The sequence below is a fragment of the Platichthys flesus genome, chromosome 8 (assembly GCF_949316205.1).
Source record: "Platichthys flesus chromosome 8, fPlaFle2.1, whole genome shotgun sequence".
Taxonomy (NCBI): Eukaryota; Metazoa; Chordata; class Actinopteri; order Pleuronectiformes; family Pleuronectidae; genus Platichthys; species Platichthys flesus.
In genome coordinates this window covers 13,580,992-13,600,472 of record NC_084952.1, presented here as the reverse complement: position 1 = coordinate 13,600,472, position 19,481 = coordinate 13,580,992, and the positions used below count along the sequence as shown (strand labels likewise).

At 44.1% G+C, this 19,481-nt stretch overlaps 2 protein-coding genes across 3 annotated transcripts; one reads left to right on the top strand and one right to left on the bottom strand.

The window, feature by feature from the left end:
- The first annotated feature begins 2,868 nt into the window (after positions 1–2,868).
- Positions 2,869–15,839, top strand: si:ch211-168f7.5 (mucin-5AC). 2 transcript variants are annotated; one of them, XM_062393482.1, is made up of 4 exons: positions 2,869–3,549; positions 10,583–10,802; positions 11,749–11,994; positions 12,540–15,839. In XM_062393482.1, the coding sequence occupies exons 1-4, from the start codon at positions 3,277–3,279 to the stop codon at positions 14,963–14,965; spliced, it is 3,165 nt and encodes a 1,054-aa protein (XP_062249466.1). In that variant the 5' UTR covers positions 2,869–3,276; the 3' UTR covers positions 14,966–15,839. The 2 variants fall into 2 exon arrangements, with proteins under 2 accessions (XP_062249466.1, XP_062249465.1); XM_062393481.1 differs by having other exon boundaries at positions 12,423–15,839.
- Positions 15,840–15,901: 62 nt separating this feature from the next.
- On the bottom strand, positions 15,902–19,393 carry ttc9c (tetratricopeptide repeat domain 9C). The gene is made up of 4 exons (XM_062393483.1): positions 19,257–19,393; positions 18,113–18,473; positions 17,705–17,887; positions 15,902–16,460 (listed from the first exon to the last, which is right to left on the bottom strand). The coding sequence occupies exons 1-4, from the start codon at positions 19,290–19,292 to the stop codon at positions 16,303–16,305; spliced, it is 738 nt and encodes a 245-aa protein (XP_062249467.1). The 5' UTR covers positions 19,293–19,393; the 3' UTR covers positions 15,902–16,302.
- Between the last annotated feature and the right edge of the window lie 88 nt (positions 19,394–19,481).

Here is a 19,481-nt window from a genome sequence, read left to right as displayed (position 1 = left end):
GAATGGTTTGGATTAAAGAATGTTAATGTCTTAAAATGGCCCAGTCAAAGCCCAGACCTCAATCCAATAGAGAATCTATGGCAAGACTTGAAGATTGCGGTTCACAGACGGTCTCCATCCAATCTGAATGAGCTTCATCTTTTTTGCCAAGAACAATGGACAAACCTTTCCATCTCCAGATGTGCAAAGCTGGTAGAGACATACCCCAAAAGTCTTGCAGCTGTAATTGCAGTGAAAGGGGGTTCTACCAAGCATTGACACAGGGGGGTGAATACTTCTGCACCCAACAGATGTCAACTTTTTTGTTCTCATTATTGTTTGTGTCACAATAAAATTTATTTTGCACCTCCAAAGTACTATGCATGTTTTGTTGATCAAACGGGAAAAAGTTTATTTAAGTCTATTTGAATTCCAGTTAGTAAAAGTACATAATGGGAAAAATTCCAAGGGGGGTGAATACTTATGCAAGGCACTGTATATAACGATATAGCTGATGTCTACAAAATTAAAGTAATGACTTGTTTGAAACACTTAATGTTTAAAGATTTGTTAAAATAATTAAAATCTCATGAAAGATAAATGGTGGTGTCTGGGCTGGTGGGTTGTAACGAAATAGCACATATTTACTTAGTTACAGTATGACATATATCAAGAAATATCTTTACATTCATAAATCTTTGCTCAGGATGTGATTTCAGTAGCATCATCTGTAGTATAATTTATTAATATGACAACTGTGTTGTTCTTGTATTAAACAAAATATGCACAGTTATTGATAGAGTAGTTGCATTCAGGAATAGACTCCACTTGGCAAATACTTATGGAGGGGGTGGTGCTGGGGTAACGTTCCTTGCTTTTCTTGAGGTGAAAATTTAATGTGATGATTTTACTTTAGGCCATTTTTATCTATCAGTTTGTACTTTTGTAATTGTTGATTACTTCCTCCAACACTGTGTGTTTCCTTTCACCTAAAATCTGGTGCACACAAATTAATATAGCGCACACCTACTGTATAAATAATAATACACACCCAATATCTACTGTGTCAGGTATAGTTTTGTGGTGATTTGATCAACCACAACTTCAAACACAATATAAACCAAAGTAACATAAGTTAAAGATGTTTGACATAGATTTCTTGCAGAAGACAGTGTCATCTCAGGTTTCTAATGATCAAAATATTTGTGTGACTAATAGGTCTACGTCACAGCAGAGATTGAGTGTTACTAACAACATTAACAATGGCTCCCTGCAGTAAATCATGATAGACTGACAAGAGGTTCTGGCTTGAATTAACTGATTAGAAGTGCAGCCTCCTCATGAAGGAAACTATGGCCTGCATCAGTATAAGTGAAATAATATATCATATGATATCCTGTAGGAACTCTACCTAATTATGATTCCACTGGTCCCTTTATAAATTCGTTCGAACAGACACACTTTCCATGCAGGCATTGGGGGATGAAATATTTAGACGTTCTATACACGGTGTAAAAATATTAGAGGCTGTTAAAAGCTCAGTATTCACAATATCACTGTATTTATTATCACATAAACCAGGAGCACTGTCAATGTTATATTTTATGTAACATTGATTTATAACATTGATACATGAATTTGCACCACCTCTAACAGTATTTGATTACTTTAGTTTTATTTGATTTTAAATATTTGTTTTAGTTTCTATATTCTATATGAATTTTTTGGCTTGTGTGGTTCTCTTTCTAAATATTTTCGAGCATGGTTAGAGGGAGCCTCTGAGCCAAGAACTTCACTGCCAGCGACTGCTGTATGTAATTGTTGTGCACATGAATAATACAGTCTTGAATCTTGAATCTTGAAAGTATAAATATAAAAGCATAATGATGTATTAAATTAAAAATCATTTAAAACCGAAGTCTTGAATAAAAATGGAAAACGTTTGTTCTTTGATATTTGGTTGTATAGTAGTTTGAATAATTGACATGTCAAATGTGAAATTACATTCCAACCTCACAGGTTTGAACTTATGTTCATTAATTAAACCTCTTTTAATTATAGTTTGATTGACGTCTCCCTCAGCCAGTTGATTGTGTTGTAAGAATCATTTTAGGGCGGGGTTAAGCCTGTTGTTATTCTCATTAGTGCAGAGTTTGGTGGGATGACATAACTCCCAGGACACCTCCAGCTCCATCTAGTCACATGGGGTCTAACCTGCAGATAAACGCCTGTGTGGGTGGGCCGAGGCACTCTTATTATTACTTTATTGTCATATTATAATACTTAACAATAAATTTAATTTGTGAAGCACTTCGTAAGCGTATGCATCAAGTCTTTTCAAAAGGAAACTGTGTAAAAAAAAGAAGACGAAAAATATGATAATAATAAGAATACATTTTATTTCAGTGCTTTTAACAGTGATCATAGACACGGGATCACCAAAAACAAAAAGCTGAAAAAAACTTAAAACTTAATTAATAATCTATATTAACTGCACAACATAATCAACAATTGAAATATAAGATAGACGTCTTAATAGAAACAAATATCAAAACACTACACATAGTCCATAGCAAAACATGTATGTACATGTGTAATATCTTAACAATTAGAATGAAATAAGAGATAATTATAAGAGATAATCTCAGCATTGTATCTCCACAGAATTGTGTGAAAGCTCATATAATGCCAGACCGATAGTAGATCGATACACAGGGAGATTAGTTATAGAGTGAATAGAGTTTCTCTCTGAACTGATCTTCAGGGATTTTTCTTCCCGAGCCTCCATTCGAAAAACTTCGGCGACCAATCAGCGTACAGCACCGCAGCAGAGGCTCCTCCCCCCGCCGCCTGCTCCCGCATGTAACGTGATCGCCTCCATCAGTCGCTCCGTGGTATCGTCTCGCACCGGGAGACGCAGCGCACTGAGCCCGGCAACGTGGAGCCTCCACCGGAGCTGGGAAGTGACACTAGCGGGACTATGTCATCAGAAGCCCGGGGGACCAGGGTTGATGTGAGCCGCGGTTCGTTCATGGTCCTTCCCGCTGGATTCATCGGTTCCAGGCTTGTTCCAGTCTGCGGGGCTGCGTGAAGCCGTGGCTGCATGGCACGTTACAGACGGTCGGGGCTGTGTTTTCACTAATGTCGTTAATTTGTGTGACCACCATGTTGCTGCTCCGCACCTGTGCTGCTCCACCTGAGGTCGGACCCTAGCCCGTTCACCCCTTTCCTCCATTCCATTCCACGGACGGTGGTCAGCGGTGCGCCCCCGCTACGCCTGCCGGCACCTCGACGAGGATGGCCGGCCGCCGCAGCTGCGTGAACTCGCTCTGGTCGGGCACCGAGCGCGTCCGCATTGGCGAGCGCCTGAAAGCGACGCTTGCCGGGGTGCTGGAGCTAGAGCTGCTCAGGTGCAAACACCTGGAGATGGTGGAAGTCGCTCTGGAGGACCGAGCCCCCGCCGATGCTGCCGCCAACGACGAGGAGCAGCGGCCGGAGGTAGAGGAGGGAACCCCGGAGTGCGCCGCCTCGGACGCCGAGCACGGCTCTGCCACATCCCGCCGGCAACAGGTCAGTCAGTCCGTGCGTCTGTCAGCTCGTAGCCCGGTTCTCCAGGCTACATAACGAGCTTGTTAAATATGGAAGCCAGGGTGCCGGTGATGTGCCAACAAGCCGGTCCCTCTGCGGCTCGGTAGACAGATTTTATCGCTGCTTGTTGGCGCATGGCTGTGCCCAGAGCTGAATACCCAATTGGTTGAGATGGTGCCAAGGACCATCCGAGCATGCAGCCCATTACACAGCGGCAGCGTGTGACCGTCACATGGAGCAAATGTCATTGAGGTCAGGGAACCAGGACCAGCTCCAGGCTGCCTGGCACGGCGCCCTGCCTCAAGGTTACACAGGAGGATGGGATGGGACACAGCCTGCGTTGTGATCAAGTGTCGATTCTAATTCAACCACCAGACACCGCTGCATTGTTTGGCTCTGGCCAGTAAGCTGCTCATCAGCTGGAAAGGTCACTTTGGCACCCGGTTTGAATTCAAAATGTGAAGCCGGGCTCTCATCGCCCGAGCTAAAAGTGCAGTTTTGATCTCTTTCTGTGAAATCCTGGATGCTCGAGTGTGAGGGTGACCTTTAGCTTTAGTTGTTTGATCCCAGGCTCACCAGTAAAAAGAAACCCATTTCCCAGCCTTGTCCTGAAATGGATATGCAGGTCTCTTTGTGACGAGAATGTGAGGAATGTGGGTGGTAATACAGGAGGACAGGATGTGAGCAGGTCCCATCCCGAGGCCTGGAGACAGAGCCTGCAGTCGCTCCTCTCCATTATTACGGAACGTGAACTAAAGTTGATCCTGTAAAGTCAACAAGATGCAAACTTAGAAAAGACAGTATAGGACTGAATAGAGAAACTAGAATGGCGCTCAGTAGGGCACATGCCTCTGCCAAGAACCAACAGTCCCCCAATGAAACATTTAAATTCACTAGATCCAGATCGGTCCCATTTGGATCTGCACCAAATTTCACACACTCATAAATATCAGCCCCCTAAGTAAGATTCTGTCCATCAATTATTCTCTGGGAATTGGTGAAAATGTCCAAACGTCCTGTCTCCAGAAGATTCTTGCGCCCTGGTCCAGATCCAAAACATGGTGGATTCTTCCCGGACCCCCACCACATCATTCCATCAAGTTTTGTGGAAGTACGTCCAGTAGTTAAAAGCATAATCCTGTTTACAGACAAACAAATGTCAACTGAAGTAAAAAATGGTGAAATCACCGGAAACGGTCTGGCGTGGTCGTGTGACGTCATATCTGTGCAGGAATTAACTTGTTTTTTTTCCTGTAAAGTCAAAATTCGAGGTGATGCACCAAGACTCTGTCTGTGGGTCGGTCGCTCCCAGATGATACACACCAGTGGCATGCAGCTTCGGGTTGTTCTGAGTTTCTCACGGCATGGATGAATCATCCAGTTTTTTCCTTTCCAGATTCAACAGCAATGTTTGTTTCTTGTTGTGGGAACTGTTGGGTTTCTCTATAAAATTGAAGGGTTTCGTCCTTACCATGAAAGAGTGCCTTGAGATGATGTTTGTTTTGCTTTGAAGCAATACAAATAGGATTTAATAGAAACATTGAAGAGACTTCTTGGCACCGCTATAATGTGAGGTTTTATTGCTTTTCTTTACAATGAACAGATTTAAGTTATGGGCTGTTGGACGAGGCAAAGACAATCGATCGAGGACGCAGTGATGTGCAGCGGGTTCAGAAACACGTTTTTCCTGTGGACTGAGCAGTTTGTCTCCCTGCATTGCACACAGTGCTGAGCACTGTAGTGACGTGCGTGTTGTTTGTAATGAATCGGTCTCTCTTGGATTATCTCCGGATCATTTCCTGATTGGCACGTTGTGTTTGTGATCTGCTAGAGCTGGGAGTTTTCTGTGTGTTGCAATAAACGCTTGGCTCCATCAACGGGCATCTAATTGTCATCCACATGAAGCAACAGTTACTTTATCACGGTCACTGTGCGCAGAGTGTTATTACACGGTGACCGTGTTTGCTCGTTACCAATGAGTGGTATGAGTCAGCAGCCTGCAGCACATTAATGCATGCCCTGTTTTAGCCAATACTGCAGCTGAGGACGTTCTTGGTGAAGAACGTAGAGAGAACAACTTGAAATAGTCAAATCTATGTTCACAGGTGCAGGGCCAGAAGTTGCGTTCCCATCAGAGCGGGGGCATCTGCATGGAAGTGCGGCTCATAACGTGCTGCCTTCCTCACCGCCCACCCACTGTAGTTTTCCCCCGTAGTGCTGAGAGATCCTGCTGAGAGGCCGAGCAGCATTGCTCATTCTCACCTCTGAAGGGAGCTGCCGGTGTGGCCGAGCGAGGCTGGCAGTCTGCCCTTTGCCCCGCGCCGGCCTCCGCCAACACAACCACACGACAAACACAAATACACAATAGATAAATAAATACACAAATTGTTGTTGCAAGAGTGACCATGTTCGAGAGAGAACATGTGAGTTGAAAATGTGTTGCTTTTATTTACGACCATAAAGGTGGAAAGCTAAAGGTTTCATCCACACACATTCATTTCACCACCTAATTGCGAATTAGGTGACTCATAACATTATGCATTTGACTTTAACACCCGATTGTTTTGGTATTAAACTCTTGAAATGTGACTCAACTTTTAGCAGAGGGAGGGAGGGAGGGAGAGAGCAGGAGTCATCACTGTGCTGATCCATATTTGGCAGGTTGGGATTATGGCTGTGTGGCGTCCTCTGTGATGGAAAAATCCAATTTATAATGACTCGTTCATGGTTTCAACCCTGTGATGACTTCCAGCGTTTGTGAGGAATGCAGGTTTCAGGTTGTCTGTACCATTGTTTGAAGAGAACACATTTCATTTGCATATAATATATCATAACTACTTCAAGCTGGGGTTGGTAACGAGGGAGAAGCTGGTGAGACTACACTTTGAAATTATGCAAACGAAACATCCTACCCCCATCTGCTCTCTCGTCAAAGCTACGCCCCAAAAACACATGGACGTGCACTGCCTGACAACTGGGAGAAGCCGACTCACTCGCTGACTTCTGGCTATCGTCTTTGCTTCAGTGGTGTACGGCTCCACAGCTCTTTTAGACTCATGGGCCGGGGGCGCACAGGTACGCATGTGGGCTAGTGACAGACAGGTACACAGACCAATCAATCCATTTGTACCGAATGATTGGTCGGTGTTTGTCACGGTCCTATTGCATGGCACGTGAAGAAGATAATAGGTATAACCTGTTCCAGAAACAACCTACACATCCTATCTTTTAAGTTTTCTCGATGGAGTCTGAGCGATGTCGGATTTTCCAAATGATATATTTTGAATATATTGTATAAAGTCAAATAGGAGTTGAATTCTTGGTGTGCAACATGTTTATCAGCAACTATTCTTGCCTCAGAGTGTGTGTCAAGGCAAAGTCGGTGAATTGCAACTCGGTGTTTAAAAATTCCCTTCACTGAATAAAGCTCACAGAGGACAGGAGGGACAGAAGTAGAAGAGCTTCTTATCTGTCCATTTTCTATACTGCTTATCCTTTGAGAGGGGGGGGGGGGGGCTGGAGCGAATCCCATTTGACATTGGGTGAAAGGCAGAGTACACGATGGACAGTTCACCAGCCGATCACAAAATGCAGAGAGAGACAATCATTCACACTCAAATTGACGCAAATGGTACATTTGGAGTTAGAAGAGCTTCTTATAATTCACGTATAATAGAGCTGCAACATTAGTCAGGTGTTTGATGGATAGAAAATTCATGATCTTATTAGTTCCTCAAAGTGATGACAATTCATTTCCTTTGTGTTCTTAAAAGTGTAGTAGTGTGTGTTTGTGCCTACTGAGGCAGCCAGTCTTCAAATTAGGTCTGGTCTTGGAAAGCATCATCTTACACGGGGAGTCATTACCTTGACTTGTGGAGTGACAAAGCTTTTGTCTGTGTTTTTTCTTTTTGTTAGCCTCAGGATCCTTCTGATCTCACCGAAGAAAGAAAGAAAAGAAAAAAAAGCATTCTGCAACATTGACACTTTGGAAGATCCACCTGAATGTTTGGGCAAAGGTGGAGAGCATCACTCCACTTGGTGATGGAGCTTGAGATGCACCAAAGTGGGCTGATGTCTTCAAATTTCAATGGCACATTAATAATGCATGAAACAATAGAAAACCGTGCTGTGTAGAACGAGCAAGTGCTTCTCACCAAACACTCGCTCCATCCTACGCTGTCTGACCAAATTATTCTGCCTCAACATGGCAACCGCTGCTACTCTGTCTCACTGTAGTGACACAACGACCCTAATCGGAGGTGCTGTGTTGTGCTCACTCTTTCATTATTATCCAATCGACCCATACATATTGTTAAGGAGAGGCTGTGCTTCCCCCTCACATGAAGGGATATCATATTACAGACCCCCACCTTCCGGTCTGTCACCCACCTATGATTTGGTTATGCACGGGTCTGTGTGTGTAACAGTATACCCCCTAATGTGCTGTGTGCATTAATGCTGTTTACAGATAAAATGGAGACGGAGAAAAAGGGATGAAGGGTATTTTAGTTTAGTTAGTGTTTTCTTTTGCTTTATGCTTCTTCTCCACATTTCAGATGGACGTATTGTGACTTTTTCTCCACGACTTATAGTTACTAGTTTCTTTTCACTGGTCTCTGTAACATTTTGCCCTCTAATGTGCACTATACTGTTACAGATTTCATTATATTTCTTCCAGGTGTTTGCACTCAAGAGACTTTTGAAATGGTTAGTTCACATCTTTAAATCAACATAATTGAAGGAATGATGGGGGACACTAAAGGTGAGGCCTACACAAGTGCAGAATGACAAATAAGCAGACTTGTGTGGCAGTAGGAAGAGGAAGCTACAAGTTGGATTCATAGCGAAGCGGAACAGACGATAGAAATAGATGTGAGCGAGAGTCAAAACAAGACGGGATTGGTACGACTTCAGGCTGAGGATGAGTTCAATATTTCTGCCGGGCCTGTTGTGCTGCGGTGGTTCTGTGTGGGAGGAGAAGCGAGCGAGAGTTTGAGAGCGAGCAGCTGTAGCTATGGTGAGCAGGGGGGCGGCTGGCTCGAAGGATATTACAGAAGTGGTGGGAGGGGGATTATTTGTCAAGGGGAGTGTGGGGGAGGTGGGGGTCCTTCAAGATGCCCTTCTCTCTCACCCGGCAACCGCTCACCCAAATGTCCCTCCCTCCCTCCCGGCCCTTACCGCCCTCTCTCAGTCAGTGACTCACTCTTACTTCTCAGTCTCTGTTTTCGTCCCTCGCGCTCGTTGTTGGTCACCCACTGAGGCTTCATCACAGTGAAACACAAATTAAAAAGGAAAAGAGGGGACAGGAGTGAGGGGAAGGCTCCTAATCTTCCAGAGTTCAGATAAGCCTGAGACAAGCCAAAGTCTACAACTCTTCCTCCCACCTCTCTTCCTCCCACTTCTCTTCCTTCCCCCTTCCCTTCTGCCGCCCCGGCTGCTCTTTGTTACGTCATCTGTCTCTCTCCCATTATCCCCTGAATCCCCCCCTCCTCTCCCCCAGCCGTGACTCACTACCTGTTTTGTTTCCGCAGTAACAAGAGGATTGATCAGTGCCACTCACAGTGTCTCTGTTGTCCGGACCCCATCAGTCTAATGCAGGGGCTCTTGCTGTCCTGCCGGGGTGGGTCAGGGGATTTAGAGGATGACTGTAGTAGGAGGTGGGGAGAGGGGTTACTCTAACAAGCCTTTGTTAATCTGGGAAATTTAGGCACATTGGTAACCTGGGGAAGTGATTGTTGCTATTGTGTGTGGGGCCTCATTCCTGACGGTTCCGGTAAGCGTGGTGGGACGTCACCGGTGTGGGTCTGGTAAACGATGCCATGGAGCACACCACGCTCCATGTCCTTTCACCCGGGTCTAATTGTGTCTTTTCAAGAAGCTGTGGTCTTATTGTCTGTGGTGAAAAGTAACTATACGTACATTAAATGTTTTCATTTTCTCAACATCTTCTATTTAATACTCATTAGTTTATACTTAGAAAATATTATATTGATATTTTGGGAGATTTCAGTCTACTTTCACTTCTGAAGATGGTTTGATTGTTATCATGTGATTGTTATTATGGGATTTCAGCAGTTAGATAACATGTGGTTATACAAGCATGGTGGTCTCCCCGTTCAACATTTAGATGTTTTTTTATGTGATTTTGCACCAATTTATCACATAATTCTGATTTTTAACATATTGTCAAAATTGAGCTATTCAGAACATAACCTACAATAGTGACTGCCCTGGTGCTGATACCAGTATTGCATAGTAATAAATGACAGATAAAGATATATCAGCTGGTATATATAAAAAAAATTCAATTGTCAGTGATTGTTTGGCAAACATCATGACAAAGAAACATAATTGAGGAGTGATGTTTTACCGTTTAACCACAAACTTTACTGGAAATAACTATAAATTAAAGGAAACACAAATACAACCAAATGTATAGAATTGGAAAGTAGTAAAAAAGGTAAAATAACGTACAAATTTAAAATGCAAACAAATCCACCTATTATCTGCTTCGTTTTTTGCCCAAATAAGTCAAACAAACACTGTTTAACACTTAAATCAACTGATTTCATCGGCCAACTGATAAATCAGTCGAGTTCTAACGTGTGTCAACCTGATTTCTATGAGATAAATTAAGAGATGGAAAGTACTGTGCAGCCACTTTCATTATGAGATCATTTATATGCTCGTAAAGTGAAATCTTCCACAGTGATGAAATCTCATTTTTGCCAAGAAGCCCTGTAATGTGTGTCAGTGTGTTATACCTGTCGATAAACCTACTGCACTAAATGTGACCAAATTTCAAACTATATTACAGTTGCTACTGTAATATTTTTGATGCCGCTAATATCTTAAATGGTATTGGACCTAATTTGATTGTTTTTCCTCTTTTTCAAATAAATGTTGTATTTACATGAAGTCATGTCACAAAATTTGAATATTTTGGAAAAAAGATACTGGAATATAAAAAATCGTCAGTGCTGCCCAGTCATGATGTATCACATTCTTTTTCCAGGCTCCTTCTCCTTCTGACATAACGGCATTGCCCGGTCAGAGCAGCGCAGAAGACTGTGGCAGTAATTCAGCAGATGGGATAGTCCACTCCTCATCTGCAAGGGGAAGTTATTCACGCTGGTCCACTCTGTCCTGGGACGCTCCCTCTGACCTGCTCTCTCCCCCGACACCAGACCCCAGTGGTGTGGTCCACCTGGACAGTGACTCCAGACCTAGTTCAGGTAAAACATGTTTGTTCAGGGGCCAAAAACTGTTGGAAAGGGTGTGATAACAACCCTGAGCTGTATGATAACCAACAGCTTGAAACCTTCTGCTGAGACACACACGCAGCCTGTGTCAGAGAAGTCCGATTAAACATTAACAACTCTCTTTTTACTTTTGTTTACTTGCACTCTTTGTGACTTGGCACTGACTCATTCAGCTTCTTTTTCGCTGTCAACTTTTCAGCCTGTGTTGACAAACTCTTATCCAGTCTCATTGTAACTTGGGTCCATATGGCTCAACACCCAACACAAACATTTCCCTCTCTCCTGTGCACTCCTGCGATCCATCTTTTTAACTGTATTATCGCGGCTTTCTTTTCGGGTCTACCTAAAATGTTACCTAAAATCCTGAAATCCAATATTTCTGAATTTTTTACTTTTGAATTTTTTTCATAGGTGAAAATGTGTTATTCTTGCAAAATTTTAAAGTCAGATATTTTTGCATCCACCAACATGTTATACTTGTTAGTCAAACAGTGGATCCTGCACTTTGGTGTCTTTCTCTTGGAATTGATGTTAGTACAGTTTTAATGTGTGTGGATGATGTCATTATTTGGCAAGGTTATACTGGCCTCACTAAGTCCCCCATTTCTTTTTATACACGTCCAAACTAAACACTGTCTGTACTGACAACATTCCTCCCAGTAAAGACCCACCAGGCAGACAGATAGTGTAAAACTTAGTTACCTTGACAACAGAGGCCTATGTGAACAGCCCACATGAAAAAATAGCAATCTGCCAAGGACTGAGTACAACTCCTAATTTAGAGCTTCTTTAATAATACAAGAGAATATAAGAGAATTAACGATAAGGCAAATAAAGAACCAAAGTGGTCAGCTCATCATTAATCTCTACATGTGAAATTATTGGATGTTCTCAATACATTTTCCTATCTTTCATCAAGGTTTCTATTCAGTGAGCGGGAGCTCTCTGTCAGACTCTTGCTACTCTGTGTCCAGTGATGCCGCTGCGGGAGGACAAGCACCACCAGTGCCACCGACCAGACCTCTGACACTGTGGGTGCAGGTTCCTCCATCCACAGACAACGCTGACATCCTGTGGTCAGAGCGTGCCGCGCAGAAGCAGGAGCAGCCTGCACTGCCAAAAAGCCAGGGAGATGGAGAACCCTCAGGAACGACCCCAGTCTCAGGTGAGCTTTGTCTTTTAAATTCTTTTAAATAAATATAATTTTTAGGTACATGGCTGAAGCTGGTTCATAAAGAACAAGTGAAGACACTTCAAAGCAGTGGAAGTCTTATGGATAGGATTAGCTGGATATGTATTTAGGGAATCCCATCCATCCATTATCTGCACCTCTTATTCTGTAACGTTGTGGGGTGTTGGGCTGACAAGCATACAAACAAGTTACAACCATCCACTTTCACATTCGTACCTATGGTCAATTCATAATCTCCAATCAACCCAACCCCAATCTGCTTTAGACTGTGGGAGAAAACCAGAAACCCTGCAGAAAACACATGCAGACAGGAGGAGAACAAATAAGTTTATTATTTATTAAGGGAGGGATAATCTAAAATTAAAATAATATGTGAAATGTCCTTCTCTTGTCTCTTACAGGACCAAGTGATCTTGAATCGACTGGTCTGAGCTTTCTGTCTGACCTCTGCTCAGGACTCAGCTATTCCTTGATTGTTTCCCTCCTCCCACTTCTTGACCCTGTTTCCTCTTCTTCAGCCTCCTCCCTTCAGCTGAAGCCCCAGCTGGACCCTCGTTACTGCATTGACCTGGTGTCCCGTCGGAACAAAGAGGTTTACCCCTACCCCAGCCCCCTGCATGCCGTCGCCCTCCAGAGCCCCCTCTTCACCTCCCAGAGCCAGGAGCAATCCGCCTCTCTGAATCCGGAGATGACCCAACTTGATGAACCACTGGAGTCCAACACTGACCCAACTCTGCCTCAGCAGACCGCCGCCCTGGCCTCCGTCACCCAGCTGGAGCAGTACATCTCTCGCCTGGCTCATCAGTACCACGGTCGGGTCACCTCCTCCACCTCTGACCTCACCTCAGCTGCCACCGCTGGTCAGGTCATACACAGAGGCCTTTGCACTCCTGGTAAGATCCATGGTTCAACAGTGTCCCTCTCTGCTTTTGAGAGCCGCAGTACAACATCAACAAACCCAGGAGGCAGCATCACTCCGTGTAAGTCACTGCTGGGCAACTCAGCCAGAGTGAGCCTCAGCTCTGCTGGGAAAAAGGCCACCAGGAACTCAATTAACCTGGGTAACCTTCCTTCAGCAACTGGAGAGGACTTGAACATAAATCTGCATCTCAACCTTAACTTGAACCTGGCCACTGGTTTAAATTCTGGTCGGGGACCCGTGGACAATTCCAAAAATGGCAGTTGTGGAGCTTTGAGAGCTGACGTTACTACAGCTCCCACTGCCTCCACTTCATCGCTCTCCTCTGTTACACCCACCCCAGCACTAAGAGCTCGCCCTCGCATTTCAACTTGTCCCAGTAGCCTGAGTCACCGCAGTTCCCTGGAGGTCACTTCAGCGTCTGGACCCAGTCCGGGATATGGATCATCATCATCCTTCTGTCGCTCATTAGACTGGAGCACTGGTGCTCCACCCGAGGCTGGATCATCAATGTTTGGTACAAATGCTGCATCAGCTCCTGGGTCTCAGCGTAGCAGCTTGATCCAAGAGTCCAGCTCCAGTCCCAAGTTAAGCGAAGACTCCGCCATGGTGGAAGAGATCTCCCGCCTCTCTGGCCTGTCCCGGGCTGTGGTGGTTGGACTGATGGAACAAGGTGTGGAGCTTGATATTGAATGCTTCCAAACAGATACTGCCGGAGACGTGAGGGGTCACAGTAAATCTCACCTGACGTCCCAGGCAGATCAGTCGCATGACTATGCTAGACTGAACAACCTGAATCCCCAGAGACCGATACAGCTCTCCCTCAGTGTCACCCATTCACCTCAGTCTCAGTCAAGTCTCACCCCTCCTCTCTCACACTCCAGCAGCCCCATACACCCTTACCAGTCCAATTACATTCCCTCTCCCCACTACTCCTCACACTGCCACTACCAGCAGATCCCTTCCCCATCCGACCTTCCCTCTTCCACAGCCTCCTCCCCTGCGTCCCGCTCCACTACCAGGGGTCGCTCCCCTCCCCGGCCTCTCCAGCCCTCCCCCTTGGGTGCCACCCCACTCTCTGTTTTCCGTCGGGACGCACCCTTCCAGTGCTCCCTGCCCCACACCAATACGAGGACTTCTCCTTCAGAGCACAGCAGCAATCAAACACGAAGTGGATCACTTCGGCATAGTGGTGGAGGAAGTGCAGGCAGTGGTGGGTGGAAGAGAGCAGAGGGAGATGGGCTTTACAGAGGAAAGCATTCCTCTCATAAGTTGATCAGGGCAGCCACAGTAAGCAGCTATGCCAAGAGAGAGGACTACAGCTCTGTTTGGGGTGAGGAGGAGGAAAAGGAGCAAACAGCTGCTCAGACACCAAGGAAGACATCCAACAAACTCTGGAGGGGTTTTGAAGGACGCCTCTGGGGCAAAGAGTCAGACAAAGAGAGGGAGGAGATGGACAGAGCTGAGTATGGCTACGGATGGAGGAGAAACAGCATTGGGAGCTGGAGAAGGGAGAACCGAAAGGCAAAGGCCTCATCCGGCAGGAACGACAAGAGGCCAAAAGTAGACAACTCACCCATGTTCTCAAAGAAGAGGGGGAAAGAAGACGGGGAGAGATGCAGTTCAAGCATCAGGCTTTCCAGAAGGGCTTTGTTCAGGAGTGAGTCCCAAGGTTTGCTGGTGCCTCGTCATCACGGTGAGGAGCCTGTGAAGCGTCCACACTGGGTGTCCTCGTTAGACGTGGGACAAGGGGGCATGGGCAACAGAGACGAAGGGATCCGACTGCTGAGAGAAAAGGAGGCCGACAAACGCCTGTCGTCCACTGCCAGCCTCTTTAACCTCTCTCGCTCTCAGAGCCTAGAAGGCAGCTGCCACTCGATCTCCCCTCTCTCCTCCCCTTCCTTTTCCCCATCCCCTCCTCCAAGCATGCCCCTCCAGCGCTCTCGGTCACTGAGGGACTTGGGGAGGAGAGTGTTTGGCTCCATGAGGTCCCTGAGTCTCAAACGGAAGCCATCCAAGAAATGACATTTGTACGATAAATAATTATGACAGTAGTGGATTCTTCCATGTGTTGTGCTCAAACCACCAGTGATGGCTGCCATTGCATTCCATGTAAAAGGAAGCGCCATCATGTTTAGTCTTCAAACTTCAATGTTTGTTATTAAATATACAGATGAAGTGGTTCTGTAATTAAAATATATGCCAGTCCTTTCATTCACCACCATGATGGAAGTCACTCTCAGGCACATAAGAGTCTGTATTACGTGCTGATATTGTTCTTGGTTCACAGCATTGATTCCAGTGAAGTTTTTGTACATTTTTATTGACAAAGCCATTTTAATAGCCACCAAAATGGCTACTAAATGGATTTGGTCCCATGGCCAACAAAGAAATGTCAGTGATGAAAACTTTCTGTATATGTGAAGAATTCTTTGAAGGTGATGCAAAGAACTACAAACCTCTCTATCCTGTGTATGATGGCTGAAAGGATTTGACATTTTCACAGTAACAATATTCTTGGATTTGTTTGTGCTTTAATAGTAGCCTCATGAAAAGAATATTTAATATGAACTCATACTATCAGCTCCAGTACATATGCTTAAATCCCCCTATAACCATGAGTATGAATGTGTACACTCCCCCTCTGCATGCTGCTCTGTGACTTGTTCATTTTTCACAGCTATTGTGAGAACGTGATATTCCTCTTTGTCTATGGTTACAATTCCCTCTGAAGTACAATCATATTGGCCAGACAAAGACCAAAACCAAGCAAATACTCTTTAACTTGATATTGTGCTCAGGATTTTCAAATAAATATTGAATGATTCAAAATACTTGAGTTATTTGAGACAAAATGTGGCTTCTTATGGCTTATGATTAATAAAAAGATTCAAAACTGTGCTGTCCCTGAAATCCACCTACATAATATGTTGGGGAAAAGAAGACAACAAAGCTTGGACATAATTTATAAAAAAATATTTTACTTGAAAACTTGGAAAATTAACATTCACACAACTGACCAGACAATTGCGATCATGACTCACTATCAGAACACTGCGTAGGACATGAAGAGTTTCACATTTCTATGAAATATCCAAACTCTCGCTTGTTTGGGGAAAAAAGGTCTGTTTCCATGTTGCTAGGAAACTAACATTCCTGTCCTTTCTATTTTCAGCAGTGACATCTTTACTTTCATACAGACCAGGATTCTGTAGAACATCGCTGTGTTACTGAGCTCACCTCAAATATCTAGGACATTCAGTAGAACTAGTGTTTTAGGACATGTGATCATTCTCCAGTTGATTTGTGACCAGCCGTCTTTCTAAGGTTGAGGAGTTGTTTGTCACAGGTTGTCTGGCAGACTACACTCCGTCCCCAGCTCCGTTGGTTTGGTTAACCCCTTCTTCGGAGCTGCTCTTCAGACCAGAGGGAAACATGCCTCGATACATGGCCTTCTCTTTTTGTAGCTCCCGATTTAGTTTCTCCTCAGCCCTGTGCAGCTGCTTCCTCACATTAGCATCTGAGACAGAAAGAATATTTGGGAGAAGGTTTAGAGAGAGGATCAGCAGGATTGTGCGACAGGTGTTAAATGAACAATTAGATGAATGGATTTGATTTACAAAGCAATTACTTTGTAGAGCAAAATGTCCTTGAATGAAAATCAAGGACAGACTTAATGAACTGACAGCGATGAATTAGTGCAGTGAATTTATTACAGTTTGCATTCAATTTGTTCATTTTCAGCTCTGACTTAGCAGAGCCTCAAATATTCCATCCACAAGATCGTTAAACAGACAATTCAAGTTTTAACTCAATTGTTTAATGGGTGAAATACTGATAGGCTGACTTTAGCCCCTTTTCCACTGATAGAACCCCCCCCCCCCCAACATCTGGCTTTTGTCTGCATTGGTAACGGATTAACTCCTGGGTCAAATGACTGTGCAGTAGACACGTTTTAATCGGCTCTGGCTCCTATCAGCAATGATGGAAACGTGACATCTGGCAGAATACATTTATTTGGCAAGGCGAGGGAGCTCCTCAGTTTATGGGGCCTTTGTGACATCGAACATTTAATTTGATTTGGTGTAAAAGAGGCATTTGTTACTTTTGACAGGGTCGACCTGGTTGTTTCCCCCATTTCCACTCTTTATACTGTGCCACACATACTTAAGAGAATGGTATTTATGTTCTCAGCTCACCCTTGGCCAGAAAGAAAAGCATATTCTCCCAACTACTTCTTTAATGCAGGGCTCCACAGTTCAAGGACTTATATCTGTACTCCTCCTCTACAACCTTAAAACATACAGGTAATAAAGAAGATATCTATTGTAGGTTTTTTGTTGAGATAAATGCTTCGGTGCCGATTACAAATGTCCCAGCCCTTAAAGGGTGAGCCCAGACCCAACATCATTGCCGGATTTGACTTCTCCACCACCTGTCTCCTCTCTCCACTCGAATGATTAGAGGTGCAAGTAATCCAATTATTTAATTTGTTTAATTTACACTCTCCAAGTAAAATTTGTAAATTTCTCATCTTAAAAGTAACTGGTTACTAAAGTATTCAACATACAAAAAAAGGCTCAAATACTGTACATCTTTTGTAAAGAATTGCTTGTCCAAATATCATGGCAAAGATATGGCATAACACTTAAATAATATCACTGTGTTGCCAAAAGGCAAAATTGATGAAAAAATGTCAATAATTTTTAATTTTAAGACACCCGCCTACTGTGGAGGATTCCGATGTGCTGGCTCTTTTCTTACCATTAGGTTGTTCTCTGCCAGCCTGGATGAGATACTGTTTGGCCATCACTGCATCTCCCATCTCCAGAGTGGCTACTCCTGCCCTATACAGTGCTTTGACATTGCCTGGTCGCCACTGCAGCACGCGCAGGCTGTACTCCTGCACACGGGCAAAGTCAACACTCTCTCTCTGCAGCAAACAGGCTGAAAAAGATAGATGCAAGTATATCAAATATAAGACTATATACTACTGTATATAGACATGATACGAAAGACTCCTTACAAAACTAGTAACTACAGGAAACGTCTTCCTGGTGAGAAGCTACTACAGACAGAATATGAGATTGATTATGTCAAATAGCAGTATTTCTACTTGAGTTGGATATTCAAGTGCTCTTTCCACTTTGCAAGTTCTGAAGTTGTATCTACCAGCTAAGTTGTTGTAGCAGTCCACTTGTGTGTTTCTCAGTAAGGTATCCTGTTCTGGTGTGAGAGCAGGTGTCTTGGGGCCAAAATCCTTCACTCGTGCCATCACGTCAGAGTCGAGGCCTCGGAGGATCAGGAGTGCGCGGTGATAACGGCCAATGGCCGAACGAATGTTCTTCTCCCTGTAGAAGGCATTTCCTTCTGTTTTCTTTTGGGAAGCTTCCTCTAGCAAAGACCAAGCCGGCTTTGTCGAAGTCTGCTGGTGTCCAGAAACGCCTGGTTCTGCAGCTGCTGCAGCTGCTGCCCCCTGCGTGTCTGAACACTCCTTCTCTGCTGCATTCATTTCCGCAGTGGAGCTCATTGGCTGGTAAAAATGAGAAACTTAATGTAAATGCATGCGTTATGATCCCAATGAAGAACTTTATGTACAGATTTAATTTTTTCGCTCCTGTTACATGTTTCTAGCTTAACATCATAGCTGCAATCCTGATACAAAATATTGAAACTGAAGTCAAGTGGATTGACACAAAAGATGGTTCCATGTCATGTTGGATTTCCTTCTGGACACATGAATAAATGCAATATTTACATCTCTGCAGCTACCACTGACCACAATGTCATGAGACAGTTAGAGAGAAATGTATGCATTTTACCCTGATAATTAAAGAAATATTAATTATGTATTCACCACATAATTCATGATATCTTCTCTCAATCTCATACTGGTACATAAACTACTTTTGTGTGTGTGTGTTACTCCTGTTTAAAAACAGATCTAATTACTAAAGAGACACCACACAATCCACTGACGTCTATAAACCTGACTTGTGTGAAATCGCAGTACCCACTCCACTGTTCTCATTGTGTGTCTGTGACCTGCGTGAATGTGAGACATGTCTAAAACAGCACCCTGTAAGTTTCTATGGTTACGCTACAGGCTATTGTGGCACATGTTGTAATTAGCATTAGCAACATTTTAACGAACTTAGCCGCACGTTGTGTACATGAGACCGTTACTGGTTTGAAGCTAACCGAGCTAACTCTTTATCGAGGCTTACACGAGCGAACCTTCCCTTTAGCCCGGTCCAGGTTGTGGAAAAATTCTAACGGTTCAGTACATCCAAATGTTTGTTTTGCATCCACTCACCTTACACGTGGAAGATAAACGACCATCAGGGAACATTTACTTTCCACAGTTGACAACCATCCTGCTGCAGCCGCTCACTTCCTTGTTTTTCTGACAACGTCATCGACGTGCAGCGTTACTGCCCCCGCAAGGCCGGATATGGAACTACACCTGTGAGGTGAGTAAAAATGCTTCACAATATTAAGATAGTGTTTCAATCACTGTCTGATTTGCGATAGTTCTCCT

What these genes read in the sequence shown, in the direction of transcription:
- si:ch211-168f7.5 (XM_062393481.1), top strand. Translation starts at nt 3,277, where the DNA reads ATGGCCGGCCGCCGCAGCTGCGTGAACTCGCTCTGGTCGGGCACCGAG. An exon ending in CCACATCCCGCCGGCAACAG is followed by an intron (nt 3,550 to 10,582) that starts GTCAGTCAGTCC and finishes TTCTTTTTCCAG; the next exon opens with GCTCCTTCTCCTTCTGACAT. An exon ending in AGGAACGACCCCAGTCTCAG is followed by an intron (nt 11,995 to 12,422) that starts GTGAGCTTTGTC and finishes TGTCTCTTACAG; the next exon opens with GACCAAGTGATCTTGAATCG.
- ttc9c (XM_062393483.1), bottom strand. Translation starts at nt 19,292, where the DNA reads ATGTTCCCTGATGGTCGTTTATCTTCCACGTGTAAG. An exon ending in GTTTATCTTCCACGTGTAAG is followed by an intron (nt 18,474 to 19,256) that starts GTGAGTGGATGC and finishes CATTTTTACCAG; the next exon opens with CCAATGAGCTCCACTGCGGA. An exon ending in TGGCAGAGAACAACCTAATG is followed by an intron (nt 16,461 to 17,704) that starts GTAAGAAAAGAG and finishes TTTCTGTCTCAG; the next exon opens with ATGCTAATGTGAGGAAGCAG.